The 16,909-nt window shown below is 29.0% G+C and overlaps 1 protein-coding gene across 1 annotated transcript in view; it reads left to right on the top strand.

The window, feature by feature from the left end:
• Positions 1–12,479, top strand: part of LOC129961055 (heparan sulfate glucosamine 3-O-sulfotransferase 6-like) — a 96,933-nt gene extending 84,454 nt beyond the window's left edge. The window contains exon 2 of the mRNA XM_056074863.1: positions 11,519–12,479. Within this exon, the coding sequence (XP_055930838.1) occupies positions 11,519–12,137 (619 nt within the window). The 3' untranslated portion in view covers positions 12,138–12,479. The remainder of the gene's footprint in view (positions 1–11,518) is intronic.
• Positions 12,480–16,909: the final 4,430 nt, after the last annotated feature.

The following is a 16,909-nucleotide window of genomic DNA, read 5'->3' as shown; positions in this document are numbered from 1 at the left end:
TTTTACAGTTCAAGAAATTGAATACATTTTAACAATTTCAAAATATGCCAATGAATTTATAGATATCTTTCATTTTTACAGTTCAAGAAATTGAATACATTTTAACAATCTCAAAATATGCCAATGAATTTATAGATATCTTTCATTTTTACTGTTCAAGATATTGAGTACATTTTAACAACCTTCTACGTTTTTGATAAATTTTTAAATATTTAATCAGTTTATTAATGTATAAGGATTAGGTGACAGTTAATTTCGATGATTAATTAATCAAATCTTAACATATAATTCTTTAAAAAGAATTTGTGAAACAAATATGATTATTTGAAAAAAAAAAGTCACCATATTCTTTTCAATCTACAATAGACTCAAAACCTATTCACATTAAAATCTACGTTTAACATTTTTTTGTAATTTCCAAAGAGAAATACTTTTTTTTTTCTAAACTCCTTCCCTTAATTTATCGCATGCCTGAAACGCGCATTTTCGGAAAAATTTTCGCAACCACTAACTTTATTGGATTTTGTTCCCCTCTTTGGGCAAAGTGGGGGGTCGGGGACTAAAAAGAAGGAAATTTTACACATTTTCCCTTTCGGGAAAAGTCTCAGAATCCCTGATTGCCACCTACCGAAAATCGATCCCCTCTAACTTCCCCCTTTTTCCTGAGAAATCGAACTTTATTTTTGCTTCTCCTGCTTCTCTAGCCTTTCTTTCTTTTCCACCCCCTGCCACTGGTATAAGCCCGTACCCTCTTCAAAAGTCCTTTCCTCAACGCCAAATCATTGAAGTAAATATTGCCGAAATGCGCATGCTCAGAATTTGATTGTGAAATTGTAAAACTAACAATTCCAGAGTTTCGGTATTAAAGGCAAATATAAGCATTCGACATAGCGGAAAAAAATCACGGAGAATAAATTTTTTGTATTTTTTTTCGGAAGCATATATTTAATGTTAAAATTATTATTTAACATTAATACAAAAAGAAGAGAACATTAACAGAAAGAAGCGAAACACGACATTATTTTACATTAACACAAAGAAGAGAAACACAACATTTTTTTTTTTTTTTTTACATTAGCACAAAGAGAATTATTATATCAAATAAATTTTTAAATAAATCTAAAAAGCAAATGAATTTATAAATATCGTAAAAAAAAATGTTTTCCTGTATATCGATTTTTTCAGGTTACTACATAACAAAATATTTCATATATCATTAATCAATTCACCCTTTAATAGTTAAATGAATTTCAAGATTTTCTCAATAACAATTAATCATGATTTACTCTAACATCCAAAACCTCATACAGTTCTTTTAATTGGTTTAATGAAACATCTAATTCCCTACTTCGTCACCATAATAAAATAGACGGATAGAAATGTAAAAACGAGAATGACTGAAACCGACCGAGATTCAAAATCATAATTGTGCAGTTAGTTTTGAGTCGTTGGCAGCATAAATAATATTATAGGCAAGATATGAATATATAAGTTTAATATCCAACAATGAATTGGTATAGAAACACTTACCACTAATAAACCACCTATCAAAAGTCAAATTACATTTTTCAGTAATGATTTTTCAATTAATAGTGGTTATAATGGAAGTCGGACAGCTAAACTCTATTGAAATTCTTTAATATTTTGGCAACGTTTAATACATATGAACCTACAACTAAAGGATTTTCAAAAAAGCTCAGTTTAGATGAAAGTTGGTTTTAAAAAAAGAAAGAAAAATAATGCAAGCAAGAAAAGACAAGAACGTCTTTAAAAAAATTTTCAGTATCAAACGTTGGTAAATTTAAGGGAATACTTAAGGTTAGTAGAGCAAGCAATAAAATACTGGATTATTAGCAAATAAACGAAATTTTTTTACTATTTCATTCAATATTTTCTTACTTATTTAAATTCTGAAAACCATTTCCTTTGGAAGCAATTACAAATATCTACATATGAATTAGAATTTCAAATATAAGGAGAAAGCAAACTATTTCCTTTAGAAGATGTTTGTGAAGCTAAAGGCTCGTATGCTTGTTTCATAAAAGCAAACAATTTTTTTTTCGAATTTAAGAGCGAAATACTCAGTCTTAATAATGAATTCTATGATAATTTAAATTTATCTTAAGAAAGAATAAATGTTAAATAAAAAAAAAGTGTTCTGACTGATTTTGTAAACCATATCAACGTATTAAAGCCAACTCTTACTTTCTTATATTTAAAGAACAACTTTACTTATATTTAAAGAATTAAAAAAGGGAGGGGGGAGAGATAGAGAAACTAAGAACATGCGCAGATTTCAAACTTTTACTCCATCGTTTTCCACCATTTCAGAAAATGTTTCTATTTGAGATTTTTACATTTATTTTTTTATTGGTCATCATCAACATCGATTTGAATACATTTTTTTTTCTTTCTCTTTTCATTTATTTCTTCTTTGTTTGGGCAGATTTTTTTTCTTTAGTTGGTTTGAAAGGATTTTAAATTCTACTTTTACTCATCGATACATTTTTTCGAAAAAAAAGCAAAAGGAATAGAAAGTTTTGGTTACGAAGGGTTAAAAAATGTTTATTTGATCGCAGAGACATCTTTTTTTATTTTTTTCTTCTTTTTTCTTTTCACGATCCGTTTTTCGTTTGCTGTTAGAGTTAAATTAAATTTCGAAGCTAATGGTCTTTTGAAATATCGCTTAGGTTGCGAAATCCTTCTTTTCTTTCCTTCCTAATTATATATATATTTCTTTTTTCAAAAAGATGAAGTACAACTTTTTTAATTTTTGAGCAAATAATTATTAATGAAAAAGAATAAGCATTCGCTTGGAAAGCTATCAGATGACTATATTTTCTTTATTCATTAGTTTCTTTATTCAAACATTGTTACTTTATTTTAGAAATATATTGAATGCTGAAATTTATTTTAATAACGGTGGTATATTGATTGAGTAGCATTATCGTGGGTCCTTCTATAAACCTTAAAAGTTGCACTTTGATATTATAAATAATCAACTAGCTCTTTTATAAGACCAACATTGTGTTTTAAGAAATAGTTAAGAATAGTTTTACCAATTATTTGTTTTGAAAAGTGAGTTATGTCTGAGTTCGTTAAATTGGAAAATGAAATGTCTTTTACACCCATTAATGTGCCACAGGTACAATGTAAGAACAATTCAATCTTGCCATGAATTTAATATATTGCACACTAATAATAATGTTTAAAATCAATCAGTCAAATTAAAACAATAGAATCAATTGAAGTGAATCGGTGAACCTACATTTAAATATCTATCTACATTTTATTAGAATGGATTAATTTGTCTTTAACATATTTCCTTAGGCTCATGTTTGGTACAAAGTTTCCGAGGAGGGAAAAAAGTATTATCATTCATCTTGTCCAAACTAATAACGAACGAAAGAGAAAGAAAAATTATTGTTGGTCAAAAATGTTATGTTTTCAATTGTTCAGGAAATGGGATATGAAACTCTGACGAGAATTTTTTAAAGACCTTATTGAAAAATGCATAAACTTCTTTTTCCTGCCTAACTCTAATAATACCCACAAATGCATTTATTTATTAATATATCAATGACTTTTATATTTGAATCCTTTATATATGAATGATCAATGACTCCCTCGGAATTAACGACAAAATAGATGAAATTAGAATTTTCAAAAATTTTCGCCATAAGAACAAATAAGAGGCAAGTTAAGCAAATCTTTCGAGAACTTTCTATACCTTCCTTTATAAATTATAAAAAACTGGCTGGCCAAGCTGAGATCGGTAGTATGGAGATTAATCATTGTTGAATCGGGGCCACGGTGGCCTGGTGGTAAGGTCTCGGCTTCGGAACCGGAGGGTTTCAGGTTCGTGTCCCGATTCCACCAAAGAACCGTCGTGTAAGGGTGTCTGTTGCACGTTAAATTCGTCATGACCAAACGTCCTCCCGCTGGTGTGGCGAGGGGGGTGCCAGTTTAGGTGTCGTCCTCGTCATCTGACCGCGGTTCAAAATTACGAGGTCCGTCCCAAAATAGCCCTAGTGTTGCTTTAAACGGGACGTTAATATAACTAAACTAAACTAAAATTAAACATTGTTGAGTCAGTTGGATCAGTGCAGTGTGAGTCGAGTCTTGGAATCAAGTATTGAAGAAGCAACTAATCTTGTCCTGATTAACTAGTCGTATAGTATTGAGTCGGAATTTGAGTACAGCTGAAATGACGTGACAATGAAGAATAGCAGACGTTTGGAGGGACATGAACTCTCACTTTCTGCTGAGTTCTGCATGGCCGCTTTGTGTGCTGTTCTGGTTATATATTGTCGATTAGCTATTTGTAAGCTACTATTTCTTTAAATGCTGCTGTTTAATGCTGCTTGTGTACATCTTGGCAGTGTTTTATCATTCGTGTATTTGTGTTTTAGTGTCAATAAACGTCCTTATTTGCACTGAGCCTACTGGAAATGTTACACCATACAAACACTACAGAAAAGCCGTTGGGTTAATAAGATCTAATAAATAGTTTAAGTAAAATGTTTAAAAAAATCTAAGTCTGTAAGAGCAATATAACTCAATTAAGTTACTAATAAAATTACTAAATTACTAATAAAAATGAATGATAAGTAAAACTAAACAAATAATGGAAAATATAAGAATAAAAACAAGAAATATTCATTCAAATTTTAATATGCGTGCTAGAAGAAGAGAAAATATTAAAAATAGATAATTATCCCTGAAAAAGTTTCCGAGAAAATAAGCTGCACGGCTTGTATTAAATGGTCTTTAAGTGAAATAGCTTCAAAATATTGAAATGATGCTATTAGAAGTGTCATAGATAGCTTTGTTTTATATATCAACTAATCGTTTTCCTCATCCTATTATTAATATCAATTTAGTCCGAATTTGATGAACAATATCTTTTCACAACAAAAGAAAAAACTGTTTTAAATTATGCTTTTATGATACATACAGATCATTCAGTCTTATTAGCTATATTTGCAAACTCATGGAATAAATTGGCAAAATCAACCTGAGAGTGGCAGCCAGAAGTCCTTCTAAGATTTCTCTTGTGCCATCTCTCTAAGTAGATGATAATCTAAAGAGACAGGCAATCATCAATGACGTATGTAGATGATCGTAGCTTTTAAAATAAAATAAAAATTATCAAAATCGGTATCATTACTGCGACTTTATAGAGAATGTATAGGAAATTAAGGGAGAATTTTTTTTAAATGTATGATCATGAGGAGTGAGTTTTCACATAAAATAAATAACTAAAATGGTGAAATCAGGCAAGTGACATAACAAGTTCTTTGATTTTACAAATTATTAAATTAGAATTAATTAAAATTGATATTACAAATTATTTTACAAATATATAAATAAATTAAAAACTGTTGCTTTTCCATGGTTATACGGCTCATTATTACCAAAATTCAGGCATGCTAAATTCTATCTGAAAGTGTTGAAAAATTTCATTCCACTAGAGTTTCGATTTCACTATATTGCACTCAATTCATGTTGAAATTATGTATATGAATATAGTCTATCTTATTTTATTTTAATATTCATTATACTTGTAGCAAAAGAAAATACGAAGGGTTACGATTCACTATAAAACAGCATACTGTTAGACATCTAGACAGACATTATCCATATTATATGCCTAAATATTTAAATGAATCACCATTAAAATAAAACTTACTTTAATAAAAGGATTTCTTAAGTACCTTCGTAAAGTTTCTTTTATTTTTCCTTCATTAATGACCAATATTTTCATTTAATGATTAAAAATTTTATTTTTAGAGCCCTTATAAATCATTTAATGATTTCAAAGAAAAAAGAAAATCCAACAATCGATATCTAAGCACAAATTTGAACAATTTGATAAATTCCTTATCCTATTTACCTCATTATTCAATGGGCAGCAGCTGATGCGTTACGAAATCGATTATATAGAAGTTCGAATCGATGCAAACTTGGAAAGAAAAATTCATCACAATGTATCATTCCAGAGCTTGCTTCGTTTAAAATAACTAATTACCGCATAAGTCTCTTTAAATACGGCTCAGTGAAACGATTAACGCTCAGCGGAATAAAGAATTTTTGATCGTCATTCGTCAAATTCGATTAGCCATCTTGTGTTAATTATCGCCTGCTTCGAAATGAATGGGAAATTAAACTGTTTTGCCCTGAAAAGAATTTCTTTTCGGTATATTTAGAGTAATTTTTTTATTATTTTCGGGTAAATGGAGGATATGACTATAGGAAATTTATGACAGCCTTAATTAACTACCATGAGTTTGTTAATTAATAAAGAAGAATATTAATAGCCATTAATTGAGTGAGGCGTGCTAGTAAATTAATAAAAATAAATAGAATCTGAGTTGACAGAAGTGTCTTAAATGAAGATGTTTGCTTTCGCTGTAAAATATCGATCTTTGATGTTTTATAGTTTATTTTTTAAATGGTAGTTTTTATTTATATGCAATGCATATACTGTAAAGGAAATAATATGTGTCGAAATATTTCAATTTTGAATGCAAAATTTGTGACTTTTTTTATAACTTTTCATGGACAGAAATCCATATTTATACCTCCATTATTATTACATTAAAAATGTTGGTTTTCATCTTATCATATAACATAAATGGATTGAGAGCGTTAAAATACTGCAGAAATTTTGACAATTAATTTAAAAAAATCTTTTTGGTTTTAAAAATAACACTTTTTCGATTACAAATAGAAAATCAAATGAACATACAAAAAATTATTTCGGAATAGCTAACATACACTTCTTATTTCGGAAAATATTGAAATGCTTTAATAGATGTACATTATACAACTAGATTTTCAAATGAAGTGAAATTAAAAAATATATCGTTACGAATCTGCGATGCGGCTTCCCAGCATAGTGGGTTCCATAGGAGGTCCAAGAGCTTGGTGACAAACTTGGCGACCATTTGGGACTTGGCGACGAATTTGGCGACTTTGGCGCCAAAATAGATTATACCCGAAACATCGAGAATTTTCCCGAACCGTCCAGTAGGAACCGAGTTACGCCTCAAACGTTCCTGATTGGTTGAGAGGCTTCTAGCCCCGCCTCCTGATGCCTATAAAGGAAGCAGTCCTGCCTCGTGAATTGAGTTGTCGTGGACCAGTGGAGTCGTCGTAGTCGGAACCGACGGTAAAGAACTGGCCTTCCAGAGATAAGCGGAGCAGCGACTGAGTGAAGCTAGTGCTGAATTAAGCTGTGTGCTACTGTCTGCAGTAGAATCTGTTGTATGCTGTTGTATGTTGCACGTCTCGGCTGAAGATAATCGTCTTCTGTGCTGTATATAGTTGTCGTCTTTGTGCTGTCCTGTGTGTCTTCGTGTAAATAAACGTCGTTGTTTTATTTTCTACTGCCGCCTGGTGATTGAGCGTTCTTCACACCATATAACTTCCACTATCCAAACGAACCTAGGAAATTTCGTTACAATATATTATACATTTTGGCAAATAAGTGTCCCGAACATAAAATACATATTTTTGAATATGAAGAAATCCTTGTTATATATAATTCTTAAGTTTCAACTCTTTTTGATCTTTTGTTCCACCACATACATCAAAAAACATTTTTGAAAGAAATACAGAAATAGCTGCATTAATAGAGGCAGAAAGGCAACTTCCTATAAATCTAAATCAAATTATTCTGAATGTTGCATATTTATTTACCAATAAGAAATTCAATTTTGATGAAATTGATTGCATTTATGATAAAATTTTATGTTTATCCCTTCGGAACTTATCTTTCAAGGTCAAAATGAGAAAGAGTCAATGATAACAGTTATCAATTAATAAAACAAATCTAAAACTATTAGCGATGGCCTTCTAAAAGTTTCCCCGGTTTTCTACAAGGAAAATAAAGCATTACTCTGATTTACCTAGTTACAGGAACTCAATTTTCTTCTTCATTTACTGAAGATAAGTCAAACTTTTACCTCGTGTGAATTTCTTGCGATGGCCTTCTAAAAGTTTCTAATATTCTAAATATTACGGAATGTAATTTTTTATAATCGTATCTAATTTGTAAGCATTTTCTAATCGAAAATCCCATTCGAAATGAATCGTTTTATAAAAACATTTTTATTTTTTCCTTTAGCTAACAGGTACTTAATTGCATGAAATTTAAGTAATAATTTCTTCCTTATTAAGTTTACTTCAGATATTTATGTTACTGAGGAAGAATCTTGACCAGTAAAAAATACATATATGTAAAAAGAGCTATACTTAATTTCATTCCAGATATAATAAATACAAATTTAAAAAACAAAATTTAAGATAAACTAATGAAATTAAATCAACTAATTAATATATTTTTCAGGTTGTTGTTTTTTTCAGAGAAAAATATTAGATAATTTTTTTTTGTTGTTGTTAAAATAGCTACTTTTAACAGCTAAAAGTTATTTCGCCCACATAAAGAATAACTCTCATACATATATAATTTATTCATCGGTATGCAATTTTTATTCCACAAAAATATCATTTATGAAAACAAAAGTTTTTCTCTATTTGTAGAAGGTCAACGAAGGTTAAATCTTCTTCCCTTTTTTTAATATATATATATATATATATATATATATATATATATATATATATATATATATATATATATATATATATATATATATATAACTATCTCAAGCTATCTAATCGGGGAAAAGATCTGAGCCAGAAGTTTCGAAATTCATCTTGAAAAAAGTAAAAATAGGCTATTCCTTTTTAAAATGCATATATATATATATATACACGATTCTGACTTTGACTTTAGATTGGTATCTTTGGACATACGCTCCAGTTGTAAAAATTGCTACGAAACAAATTTATCTATTTTTTTCATTCCACTGAATCTTTATACTTTATTCGTAAATATTTATTCCATTCGATTTCCTGGTTCAGCTGAAAAACAACTCAACGCTACTACAGCTTCTCATCCTCACAGCTTGGAGTCGAAGAATGGGAAGAGGGAATAAGCTAGGCGCATAACTGTTTTCCATACCTCGGTGGTATGAAAAATGACGACTAGAAATTCTTTTTCTGCATTCCAAAATTACCATCATTCAAGAACGAAAGTAGATTTTTCAAAGGTCATCTTGAATGTTGCGGAAGCTTCTACATCTTGCTTATGTTTCTTTTTCGGTTTCCTGCTCCTCCATCTCTGCTATTTTTTCTCTACTTTGTTTTGAAATCTTTTCGTTATTTCTTAGAGCCTACTTTTCTGAGACATAATTTTCGTTATTCTAGTTAGTTGTAGTAAACAAGCTATCTTTATTTTGAATTCTCATGAATTTTGCAAACTACATTATAGTTTTACTTTCCATTTTTTCAACTCAATGTAATTTTATAGAATATATATTGAAATTTGCAGTTCTTCAAAGGGTAGTTTTGTAGAATATTTATTTGAATATAGATTTTTGTCTATGTAATTTATTTGAATTTAATTTACATTAGTTTATAATTTCAGCCACAACTTTTTAGTAATAGTCAAAATTATAAAATACAATGAAATCCTCTACTTTTTTAGGCATGATGACCGCCCACTTAATTTTAGAGTAATACTGAAAAATTAAGCATTGATTGTAAGCTAATTAAAAATGAATTTTTCAATGGGTTCTCTTAAATATAAATAGTCTCATAATGAATCTTTTTTTATTTAAATATGTATGTCAAAATATTGTGAATATTTAGGAAAATATGACATACTGCTTTAAGTTATTTCATCTATCTGTTAACACGTATGGGAGATAAGAACAAATTTATTAATGCTTTAATTAATTAATTGCTCTAAAATCTGTTGGGCCTTTTTTTTTTTACTTTTAATTGTTGATGTGTATTTTATCAATATTCGAAGTGTTGCAATGAGTTGATTATTTTTACATCTAGCGATAATTATAATAATGCTAATTACACGAGATTAAAGTTATGAAGGAACAACAAAAATAGTTAAAAACTTAACAAACAAAATTTTAAAAGTTTTGAAATTATTTAAGACATTAAAGAAGAGTTGTTATTTTCGAGATACAGATAGTATTCGTTGGGAAAAAAGTCACTTGTGAAATTTAGGCAATATATGTTTTGTAAACAAGATGACGAAGGAATTATGAGTAGGCAATCACAGTAAAACTTTTAGCTTCTTATACAAATATATCAGTTTCTGAAACAAAATGTAAAAAAAAACTCATATTTTCCAATTTAAACTGAATAGAGAATTATTTGAAAGACCATCAAGCATTTTTCAAATAATAACTATTTTTACGAAAGTCGTTAATTATCGACCCTCAAAAAAATCTTTAAATTTTGCTCTAAATCCAGGTGATTATTTCTTTGTAAAATTCATTAGACTTTTAAAAATAAAATTACATTTATTTACAGATACTATGTATGTCTGTATGTATTTAGTTGAAACTGAGAAATTTGTGTCTTTTAATGAAATATTTGAATTTGTTTCAATGTTATGTTTAATGAAATGTTTGAATTGAAATGTTTAAAATTTGAATGAAAAGATAAGGGCTAATAAGAAATAGGAAGCTAAGAGATATTAGGCCTATAATAAACCAGATAATCATGAATATTTTCGTTAAGTGAACAGGAATTTTTTTTTTCATATTCCAAGGCAATATTATATATATATGTGTGCATACTACAAGAGTGCAAGATAGCTACAGAACTAGGTCTCTCTCTCTCTCTCTCTCCCTATATATATATATATGCGCTCTTGTAATTTGAGGTACGGCCCTTTTCCTGCCGACCTCAAAAGGTTCAATCTGTCTGAGTGCAGTTGTGGTGGGACAGGCACCGCACTTCATTATATTACAGAATGCCTCCTTACAATCTCCTGGTATATGAAAAAACCATCACCAAGCCATGAACAGGAATGACTGAAAAGAGTCGCCGGCAACTTCCTTTCCAGACAAAAAATCCACAGTCTAATCAAATTTATAAGTGAAAATAGAGACCTATTCTTGCCTCCATAGCTGTCAACATCAAGTCTCACACCAAAAATACTAAGGGGAAAAAACAAGCACAGCAGTCTCCTGTCACACATTTCAATCAAACAGAGCTTCTCTTCATTTCCATTTCTCAAATTGTTTTCCATCCAATTTTTTTTAACTGCATTATGATCTACTATATCATAAAATATAAGTGAACACAGATTATATGCATATTTTTACACATTTTATCTCTCAGCATTATATTTCTAAGTTTATTACTACAAATTATATTTCTAAGTTGAAAAATTATGTAAACGGTCTCATCTCAATATAATTTCTTATACAACTGTAAATTCTGTAAAAAGTTATTTTTGTTTCGTTTTCCTACTGTAAATATTTTGTTAATTAAATAAAATTCCCGTAACATGAAACCGTTCAGTGACCAGAGTGGTCACGGATACGGGGGTATGAGACGGCGTTCTGTTCTGTAATTTGAGGTAAGATTTCTTTGTTTCAGAATTGAAGACTCATATTTTGCCTTTTTCTACTTTTTTTAGACAACAAATGCCGACCAGTCTTGAGGGCCAAATCACAATGGAGAAAACACCCAGTTATTTCATCACCAAAGAGGTTCCACCCAGGATCCATTCCATGTCACCATCCGTCCGTCTGCTGGTCGTAGTCCGCGACCCAGTCACCCGAGCCATCTCCGACTACACCCAGTCCACCAGCAAGCGGAAGGACACACCGTCCTTCGAAGACATGGCCTTCCTCAACGTCACCACCGGCCTTGTCGACACCTCCTGGAGTGCCATCAGGATAGGAGTTTACGCCAGGTTCCTCGAGTGGTGGACCAGGTACTTCAGCCTGGACAGAATTCTCTTCATCAGTGGGGAAAACCTCATCAGGGATCCTGCCGGGGAGATGGGAAGGGTGCAGGACTTCTTGGATTTGAAGCAAGTCATATCGGATAAGCACTTTTACTTCAATGAGACGAAAGGGTTCCCATGTCTGAAGAAATCTGAGGGTAGTGGAAATCCACACTGTTTGGGTAAAACGAAAGGAAGGGCCCACCCTGATATATCTTTATCAACTATTCAGAGACTGAGAGACTTTTATAGACCATTTAATATGAAATTTTATCAAATGGTTGGGAGAAATTTTGGATGGCCGTGATTAAAGACGTATGTGTGCTAATTCGCTGTGGAATGATATCTTTCTTGTCTTTGAACGACAACGCAGAGTTATTTTGAATCCAAAATTAGATCCAACCTGCATCTGATAAGGAAAAAAAGCGTTTTATACTTTCATTTCTTTTTAATGCAAGAGCACATGAAAGTCTCTTGTCGATAATTCAAAAAGGAATTAATCTTATCTCGTTTCGCAGGTTCGATAACTTTCAAAAATTTTGAAACGAAGTTTTTAAAAGGCTAAAATGTTTTTTGATGAATTTTGATTACGGAAACTTTTCAATGTTTTGACTAATGAAGTTCTATTTGAAAACAGATAAAGAATCAAAATAAGACAAAAATCATGCTATTTTCATGAATTATTGGCAATTAATAAACCTTTTATAAAAATTGATTATTCGTTTTCCTGCTTTAAGACAAACACATTTTTTTTTTTTTTTTTTTGTAAATTGCTAGCAACAACATTATAAACTGTTTTGAAAAGTTTAAAAGAAAATGCGAACTTTGATGTCAAAAACACTTTCCCGTTAAAAATTTCATTCCACTTTTGAAACTAGTATCAATATTTATTAAAAGATTCGAAATGCAATAAGATGTTCAGGATTATAAACAAAGAGAACCTGCATTCAACTCACTTTTTCCGAAATTATCTTCAGCCATATGTAATTATTCCTTGCTGTGAAATATTTGTAGTCGTAGATCTTCGGATGGTGACCTTTATCAAATGGAAGATGAAAAATTTCCTTTATTTAAATGTAAATATCTCTGAAATAAGAATTTGTGTCGACTGATAAAACAATCTTATCATATTCATACCACTAACTAGAAGGACAACTATTATCAAAATGCTTTTTAAAAAATTATATCATTTCAGAAGAAATTAGGAGCAATTAATCAATCATGAATTCTGGATAAAACAACATTTTAAATGAGACGTGCAAGTTGTATGAAATCCATTTAATTTCAATTTTTATATGAACTTTTATCAAATTTACACTATCAAAATAATATTTTGTTTATATTTCATTATTTATTACCAGTGAATGTATATTTAGTGAAATTAAATATGGATTTATTGAAAATAATTTTTAAAAAGATTTATTAAATGCAATATTTTAGTGATGCCTCACAGAGGCCTCTTAAAATTAAAGGTCCTCTTGCATAAAGTGTTGCAAAAGACAACACAATTCAATGATGATAATTAAAGGAATGCTTCTTGATTCAGGAGTAATTATATGCAATGCTATATCAGGATCTTACAAAGACAGAAGCCAAATTTTCAAATCATTCATTTCAAAATTCTGTCGTTTGCCTTAAGAGTGATAGCAAAAGATGTAAAAAATGTCCTGGCGCATGATTCTTTTAAAATGGATTATTGATAAAATTCTGCATTATTTTTTTATATCCACTATAATAATAACATTAATAAAACTTTAATTCAAAGAAGTAAAAATGATACTGGCTTTTTTTTTCTATTAAAATACATTTAAATTTTCACTTTAATTTCAAAATATATCTTGAGATCTATAATGGAGCAAACGACTTTTCTCATATTTTTTATTTAATACAACTTAAACTATTATATTAAGAGCATTTTTCGTGTAACAAAATGTCTTGAATTTTTTTACCATTGGTAAATGAAACAAAACTTTATAACAATGTATTGTATGAATCACATCTCTTAACAGTTATTTAAATATTCAGTCAAAATGACCGTTACCTTTAAGATAACCGTACGAACATTTTAATTGCATTAGAAAATAAAGAATAAAATGTTCTCGTAAAACTTTTCATATTAAAATATTGATTTGACATAAATCAATAATCATTATTCATTAAATAATGCATCATGAAATGAGTTATATATGATGTTTATCATTATAAAAAAAGAAACAAACTATACATAAATTCATTAAAAATTCAAATTTAACACAAATAAATGAATTGTTCATAATTGTTCCACAATTCTTGTGTTTATTTCTCTATTTCTAAAATGATTAAAATAATTATCCATTCAGATATTTTTAGGAAAATGAATAATATTGTGACTGACATAATGTATGAAAAATATGGAATTCTAGCACTAAATGTATCCTTTATTGTGTCTTATGTATTTTGTTTCGCACACGTCAACATATCCATGTGTATAAATTTCTTGTACGTTGATAGAAAGTGTGACAATTCGTAATCACTTGTAATGTTGGATATAAATATATGTTATTCTTCGTTAAAGTTTGTATTCCGTTAAATGCTGCCAAAGAATCTTTATCATCATTCTTGTTATTGTCTGCAGGTTGTAAGATTTTTATCTTGTCTAAGCAGATGTTTGAATTTGAAAGCTTGATCTAAACATCATAATTTTGAATCTCATAAGGTATTAGTTAAAAACTCAGCGTGGTAAAATATTTTTGTTATATTGAATGTAAAGAAAATGCTTCAAAAAATATGCCAATAAGTTATTTTTCCAATATAAACTGACTCTGATATGTTTATCTTAATACAGAGCGAAATTTTTCCACCTGCCGTATGTGTGACCATTAAATACGTATGTGTATGTATAAACTTATAATTCATAAAAGGTCAAAATATTTCAGGAAATGATAGATTGAGACATTTTTATGTAATAAATTAAAATTTTCTATTAAATGCTAATTAATGAAAGAAATTTTTGTTTATTCTTAAAATTTTAATCGATAACCATATTGTAAAGCCGTATTTTTTGTCGACAGGATATTTTAAGTATTAAAATATAATGTATTAAATATGTAAAGTAAAGTCAACTTAACATTTTAAATATTTTTTAACCAGAACTAGTAAACTAGCAGAATTTTTAAACCAGCAGAATATAAATATAATTTAATTGTATCTCTATACATATATGTGTGTGTATGTGTATGTGTGTGCGCGTGCGTGTGCGTGTGTGCGTGCGTGCGTGCGTGATAGGAAAAAAAACAAGTAAATGTATGAATGTAAAAAATTTTTTTTAATGAATTGAAAATAGAAGCAAATAATAAAAAGAGTCTAAAATATGTGAAAAAGAGGAAAATATATTTCCATGTTTGTTACCTGAGGTAACGATACGCCGCTTGCCAGAAAACATTGCATTCTGTTTCCATTTTTGATATTTATTTACGATTTATAAACATATACACGCGAGAACAATACACACACATATATATATATTCATATATATACTTTTTATGAATATTTATTATTTGTTCATGCATAAATTATTGTACATTATATGTCAACATAACAACATATTAGAACAGATAAACGTAATATCTTGTTATCCGGCATGGCAAAGTTGCGCAATTAATAATATTCTTCAAAATAAGGGGGAAAAGAAGAAATTTATTTAAAATATTTATATCTAAAGTTTAAATTAGTATAATAAAAACATAAATACCCTTTCATATCAATCATAAAAATATGTAAATAATATATATAATATGTAAATAAAGCATTTTTCTTCAGTTTCTTATACGTCTATGCAAAAAGATTTATTGTATATGTTTGCTGTATTATGTGTCATTTTTTTGATATTGTGAATGGTATTTCTTTCGTCTAATGTCCATATTTTACAACTTCATTTTCAATGTGTAAGTGTTTTGCAGGTCTCAGCAAGTGCAATATTTTTTTTAAAACTGATGCATTTATAATAATTATTCTATATTTTAGATTAAAGGTAATTAATTTGGAATTATAAATATTTTAATAGAGAACTAAGCATTAAAAATTATAGAAATATTAAAAAATGAATTATCAAAAATGTCTATATCATTATTACGCAAATTATTTTTTGGGTTAACAATTAATGGAAATTTCTAAATAAATTTTTAAACATTTATTCGGTTTTGTCTTATTGTAAAATCAATTGCTTTTTTACATTGCAATTTTATTAGTTATTTTTTAAAGCGATTATACTATTTTAAAAAATAAATATTTTAATCCTACATCAATTCAAGTTTTAGATACCTTTCGAATATTCCTTCAATTATTTATAGCATATTTAACATTAAACTTTCTAAACTCAGTAAATTTTCGCATTCCAAAAATACAGGGAGGTTGAAAATTTAACACTCGAAATGTTATGGGGGAATTGAAAGCATGAAAATGCCGGAATAGTAATGTATAATTATAGAAGGCTTTTAAATCAGCTTGACCAGATTTTCTCAGAATGTGAGTTGTGAAATAATTTTCCATGGGTCGATGTAAAATCTATTATTATAGAAAAATGTATTATTATGGAATCTTATTTCATCTTTCCGCAATTTGCAAAAATGTGACGTGGGCTTACAAACTTTATTAAGCAACATGGTAAGAATACGGCAAAAAAGTACAATATGGAAATAAGCGACTCGTGTTAGCTCAACTATCACTACATAATCTGAAATTCCTTTTCAAAATGACCGATCATTTAAATTTGCTCTAGCATTTGAAGCTGTTCATTCTTATTTACGAAAATATTTCATTTTATTTAATAATAAGTGCATTTTTTTTTCTTAGAAAAAGTTTCTTTTGAGCTTATAAAATCTTTTTTGAAATATCATGTGTTGTTTGACTTCAAAAAAATCATTCAATGGTGATGAAATTATTCGTTACAGATTCGGTTTCTAAAAAAATGGAACGAAGTGTTTAAAAGTTGGGAAAGTCTGTTATAGTTCTATAAATGAAAAGTCAATAAAATGTGAAAACTCTAAGACTTGAACAAAACATTCAAACAAAACAAACCACAAAAGTGAAACACTGACGGAT

This window comes from Argiope bruennichi, chromosome 2, assembly GCF_947563725.1.
Source record: "Argiope bruennichi chromosome 2, qqArgBrue1.1, whole genome shotgun sequence".
In the NCBI taxonomy this organism is placed as follows: domain Eukaryota; kingdom Metazoa; phylum Arthropoda; class Arachnida; order Araneae; family Araneidae; genus Argiope; species Argiope bruennichi.
This window is presented reverse-complemented; position numbering and strand designations above follow the sequence as displayed.